The sequence below is a fragment of the Octopus sinensis genome, unplaced genomic scaffold (assembly GCF_006345805.1).
Source record: "Octopus sinensis unplaced genomic scaffold, ASM634580v1 Contig09277, whole genome shotgun sequence".
Taxonomy (NCBI): Eukaryota; Metazoa; Mollusca; class Cephalopoda; order Octopoda; family Octopodidae; genus Octopus; species Octopus sinensis.
The window spans coordinates 63,629-69,799 of NW_021831752.1; the positions used below are offsets into that span (position 1 = coordinate 63,629).

General features: G+C 35.7%; 1 protein-coding gene across 1 annotated transcript; it reads right to left on the bottom strand.

The window, feature by feature from the left end:
- Positions 1-3,235: 3,235 nt before the first annotated feature.
- Positions 3,236-5,559, bottom strand: LOC115228050 (E3 ubiquitin-protein ligase TRIM37-like). Its single transcript, XM_029798725.1, has 4 exons — positions 5,549-5,559; positions 5,111-5,369; positions 3,752-4,290; positions 3,236-3,467 (listed from the first exon to the last, which is right to left on the bottom strand). Exons 1-4 carry the CDS (start codon positions 5,557-5,559, stop codon positions 3,236-3,238), a joined length of 1,041 nt encoding a protein of 346 aa, XP_029654585.1.
- Positions 5,560-6,171: the final 612 nt, after the last annotated feature.

The window sequence follows — 6,171 nt, forward strand, 5'->3', positions numbered from 1 at the left end:
AAGAAAATGATAATCAGCTTCATCTTTGTAGTATTATAAGGAAAAAAATTAAAGCCTGTTAAATCAAGGAGATTTAAATATAGGCAAATTGAAATTTACATGACTAATTTAAATTTTATTTGCCTCTATCTTTTAAGAAATCTAAACAGTAGCATAATCGAATTTGTCAGTTTCGGCAATTAAAAAGAATCAATTATGTAAATCTCTAATAATTTTTGCTTTTTTCCTTTTTAGTGGTTTTCAAAAAATCTGATAATTGCACAGTCTATTCATGGTCGATAACAATTAGAGCTTTTATTTTATTTTTTTTAACGAAAATTTAACAAAAAAGAATTATGTCATCGAAAAAGATAGCTAAGCTAATTAATGGCCTCACGAGGCTTGAAGGTTGTGGAGGACCTCATCATGTGAGTCGAGGACTTTCTTGTCGTTCATTTTAACAAAAACGCAGAAAATATTTTTTTTTAATTTTTGGGCTTGAAGGTTTTGGGGGACCACATCATGTGAGTCGAGGACTTTCTTGTTGTTCATTTAACAAAAACGCAGAAAATAATTTTTTTTCAAAAAGAATTATGTCATCGAAAAAGATAGCTAAGCTAATTAATGGCCTCACGAGGCTTGAAGGTTGTGGAGGACCTCATCATGTGAGTCGAGGACTTTCTTGTCGTTCATTTTAACAAAAACGCAGAAAATATTTTTTTTTAATTTTTGGGCTTGAAGGTTTTGGGGACCACATCATGTGAGTCGAGGACTTTCTTGTTGTTCTTTTAACAAAAACGCAGAAAATAATTTTTTTTAATTTTTTGGCTTGAAGGTTTTGAGGGACCACATCATGTGAGTCGAGGACTTTCTTGTTGTTCATTTTAAAAAAAACGCAGAAAATAATTTTTTTTAATTTTTTGGCTTGAAGGTTTTGAGGGACCACATCATGTGAGTCGAGGACTTTCTTGTTGTTCATTTTAACAAAAACGCAGAAAATAATTTTTTTAATTTTTTGGCTTGAAGGTTTTGGGGACCACATCATGTGAGTCGAGGACTTTCTTGTTGTTCATTTTAACAAAAACGCAGAAAATAATTTTTTAATTTTTTGGCTTGAAGGTTTTGGGGACCACATCATGTGAGTCGAGGACTTTCTTGTTGTTCATTTTAACAAAAACGCAGAAAATAATTTTTTTAATTTTTTGCTTGAAGGTTTTGGGGGACCACATCATGTGAGTCGAGGACTTTCTTGTTGTTCATTTTAACAAAAACGCAGAAAATAATTTTTTTAATTTTTGGGCTTGAAGGTTTTGGGGGACCACATCATGTGAGTCGAGGACTTTCTTGTTGTTCATTTTAACAAAAACGCAGAAAATAATTTTTTTTATTTTTTGGCTTGAAGGTTTGGGGGACCACATCATGTGAGTCGAGGACTTTCTTGTTGTTCATTTTAACAAAAACGCAGAAAATAATTTTTTTAATTTTTTGGCTTGAAGGTTTTGGGGGACCACATCATGTGAGTCGAGGACTTTCTTGTTGTTCATTTTAACAAAAACGCAGAAAATAATTTTTTTAATTTTTTGGCTTGAAGGTTTTGGGGGACCACATCATGTGAGTCGAGGACTTTCTTGTTGTTCATTTTAACAAAAACGCAGAAAATAATTTTTTTAATTTTTTGGCTTGAAGGTTTTGGGGACCACATCATGTGAGTCGAGGACTTTCTTGTTGTTCATTTTAACAAAAACGCAGAAAATATTTTTTTTTAATTTTTTGGCTTGAAGGTTTTGGGGGACCACATCATGTGAGTCGAGGACTTTCTTGTTGTTCATTTAACAAAAACGCAGAAAATAATTTTTTTTTTTCAAAAAAGAATTTATGTCATCGAAAAAGATAGCTAAGCTAATTAATGGCCTCACGAGGCTTGAAGTTTGTGGGAGGACCACATCATGTGAGTCGAGGACTTTCTTTTGTTCATTTTAACAAAAACGCAGAAAATAATTTTTTTAATTTTTTGGCTTGAAGGTTTTGGGGGACCACATCATGTGAGTCGAGGACTTTCTTGTTGTTCATTTTAACAAAAACGCAGAAAATAATTTTTTTAATTTTTTGGCTTGAAGGTTTTGGGGACCACATCATGTGAGTCGAGGACTTTCTTGTTGTTCATTTTAACAAAAACGCAGAAAATAATTTTTTTAATTTTTTGGCTTGAAGGTTTTGGGGGACCACATCATGTGAGTCGAGGACTTTCTTGTTGTTCATTTTAACAAAAACGCAGAAAAATTTTTTTTTAATTTTTGGGCTTGAAGGTTTTGGGGACCACATCATGTGAGTCGAGGACTTTCTTGTTGTTCATTTTAACAAAAACGCAGAAAATAATTTTTTTTAATTTTTTGGCTTGAAGGTTTTGGGGGACCACATCATGTGAGTCGAGGACTTTCTTGTTGTTCATTTTAACAAAAACGCAGAAAATTGACTTGAAGGTTTTGGGGGACCTCATCATCGAGGATATTCTTTCTTATTAAAATTTTTTGACAGGAAGGTTCTTAGAGGATATCAACCTTTTATTGTGCCTCATTATCGAATAACTACAAAAGGGAAGGTTTTGACAATTTGATCTGGTTTGTAACAATTTGAATGTGGGTGTGCACAGACAGACAGACAGACAGACACACAGACAGACAGACACACACCATACCATTTTATTATTAAGAAGTAAAATCAATGAATACAACTTTTGGTGTAAAATTCGGAATGTGCAATTTCCGATGTATATTTCTGGTAGCTTTAAAAAGGATATTAAAGACCAAATCAGTTAAATCACTATTTAAAAAAATTTTAAGTTTACGACGAGAAAATATATGAAAAAGTAACTATAATTTTTTTCTGAAAAAATAATTTATGGAGCACGAAAGAAAAGATGAGTGATTTTATTTAAAGCAAGTTAAGACATGTCTGGCTGAGCTCTAAAGTAATAAACCCCAAAATGAACAAATTATCATATTCCATTGGCTCTTCCCCCGTAGAAAACTCAGAATACATCTCATCGGTCAACTCATCTTCCGTTGCCGTCGTCGTGTTAATCCACCTGGTGACATCCGACACACAAATGTCATGCACATCCCCGGTGACTGTCAAACCCAATCCGATCATGACATCTCGATCCCTCTCACCCCCCTACGCAATCCCCAAACTAAACCATACAAAACTATTCTTGGGAGTGCTAGCATCCTCGAGTCTCTTAATATAACTAGAGTGGTTAACCAAACATCAACTTTTCAAGAATGACGCATTTATTGTAGTAAGAAGGGGACCGCACGTGGAATAGAAATGTGAGGGCGTCGTCTTGAATGAACCCGCTGTTCTCAAGTCGACTCAGCCGACAAAACCGAGTATATCCCCAGCATTCCCCAACTTCAAAATCAGACGTATAAACACGGGAAATATTTCTGCTCCCGTTTTCGTTCAAAAGTTCAAGTTTATACTCAAATCTGCAAAAATGGACAAAAACAGACTTGGACATTCCACGCAGTCCGCTGGTCAATTCTATAAAAACCGACAAAAAACTTCCTTCGACGTCACCATTCCCGCTCTTATTGTAAACGCGGGAAAACTACCGGATACACCTTCAATCTCCATCCAAGTCCATTCGCATACAAAATATCGGAAAAAATGGCATGGGAAAAGTTCTTGACTTGGGAAAAGTTAGCGAGGACAAATCTCTGACTGTCGAACTGAGGAATACACTCACTGAAGACTGCAAGTGGGACAGTACCTCACGAAGTCCTTCATTATCATTTCAGACGACTGAATTGGTGGAGGTCGTTTCACATGTGACTTGAGGAATGACTCAATGCCAGAAGAATCAGACACAAGTTGAATGTGTGTCGATGATTTGAGTTGTTCTTCCGCCTCGTTGATGAATCCATTCAGCGATTCGATTTTGGCATTAATTCCAAACGACATTTCTAATAGTGCTGTACAGAAAGGGGACCATTCAGTTCTTCCAACTTGGCAGTCTGCACTCGGTCGAGTCTCTCGAGAGTGTTGGTGATCAAATTCCGCATGTCCTTCAAATGAAGTACTTTCACGTCCTTCACTTGCTCGTTGTAACTTGCCTGAATGGTTATTCGAATGAACTACGATTTGGGACAACTGCAGTTCGAGTTGCTGCACGACTTGACTGACATTGTTGATTTGCAGTCGGATCCTGGCCCTGGCATCGATGTACACATCCTCCAAGGGACGGAAGTCGTGGTCCTTGTGATCGGACGCCCACAGTGCACAGTACTGACACACCGACCGTTCACACGTCTGGCAGTAAATTTTTTTCTTCTTTCCGTGGTCTCACATCTTCAAATTATAAAAATGGAGTACAAATCAGGCGAGTCTTTGGGGGTTTCGCACATTATTTTGAGTTGGCCGATGACGTCTTCTGCCCATCTGCATTTGATTAGATCGTCCGGTACGAGGTTATTTCTTTAGGGTTAAGACAACATGGAACCGGCAATGGGGACAAGAATTATGACAACCCTCGAGCCATGTTCGTATGCATTGATAACAACACATTTTAGAGCAGTGTGGACATAGAACAGCGTTGTTTAGGTTCTGCATACATATAAAGCAGTTAAATATTTCTGGTATGTTTTGTGTCATTTCTGATGATCTAAAATGTTGATTTATATAAACTATACAAGTACAATTATGTAACCAAATATAGTTAGATAACCAAAGATTGATTCATTAATTCCTTAGTTTTATTTGTTAAATTTAAATTTAATTGATATAAATAATAAATAAATTTATTTAAAAAATTTGGCCGTTGAATTAATCTTTAATAGATTAAATCTCTTGTATAAAAAAGCATCAAATTTCTCTGATAAAGCAATAAAATATTTTTCTAAATTATTAAAAATTGGATTGGTCGTTTAGGTTTATTTGGGTATTTATAAGGAAAGAAAACTACAATACATCATTAAACTTTAAGCCAACTATTATCAAGAATTTTCAGAAATCATAAATTAATTAAATTTTCTTCAGTTTTTCCAACATAGCAGTCTGCACACGGTCGAGTCTCATGAGAGTGATGCTAAACAAGTTTCGCATGTTTTTCAAATGAAGTAGTTTCACGTACCTCACTAGCTCGTTGTAACTTGCCTGAATAGTTATTCAAATGAACTACGATTTGGGACAACAGCAGTTCGAGTTGCTGCACGAATCGACAGATATTGTTTATTTGCAGTCGGATCCTGGCCCTGGCGTCGATGTACACGTCCTCCAAAGGACGGAAGTTTTTGTCCTTGTGATCGGACTCCCACAGTGCACAGTAATGACATACCGACTGTTTGCACGTCAGGCAGTAAATCTTTTTCTTCTTTCCGTGGGTCTCACATCTTCAAATTATAAAAATAAAGTACAAATCAGGGGAGTCTTTGGGGGTTTCGCACATTATTTTGAGTTGGCCAATAACGTCTTCTGCCCATCTGCATTTGATTAGATCTTTCGCTACGAGTTTATTTCTTTAAGATTAAGACAACATGGAACCGGCAATGCGGACAAGAATTATGACAACCCTCGAGCCATGTTCGTATGCATTGATAACAACACATTTTAGAGCAGTGTGAGCATAGAACAGCGTTGTTTAGGGTCTGCATACATATAAAGCAGTTAAATATTTCTGGTATGTTTTGTGTCATCTCCGATGATCTAATATGTTGATTTATATAATCTATACAAGTAAAATTATGTAACCAAATAGTTAGATAACAAAAGATCGATTCGTCAATTCCTTTCATTCTCTTGTAAGCCAACTATTATCAAGCATTTCCAGAAAATCATAAATTAATTAAATTTCCTTTTACATCCTTCCACATTGCTCCGTCCAGACTCAACTGCTTTGGGGGATTACTTGGAGAGTCCATGTCTTTGGAGTCTTATTCTCGATAGATCTTCAGTAAATTGACGAAAAATGCATTACAAATAAATAATTTGTTAAAAAAGTTAATATTTATTATTATATCAAATTAGGGGTCTAGGCCTTCAACATAATGATCACAGACGACATTATACCAGTTGTCATCATCGTGTCGTATAAATGTTCTCGATCGAAGTGTTATGCGACAATCTTTCCCCAATCTGCCCTCAAACTTTTTTTCGCAAAGATATTTCTTTGGGGGATTTTCATTGTAATTAAAC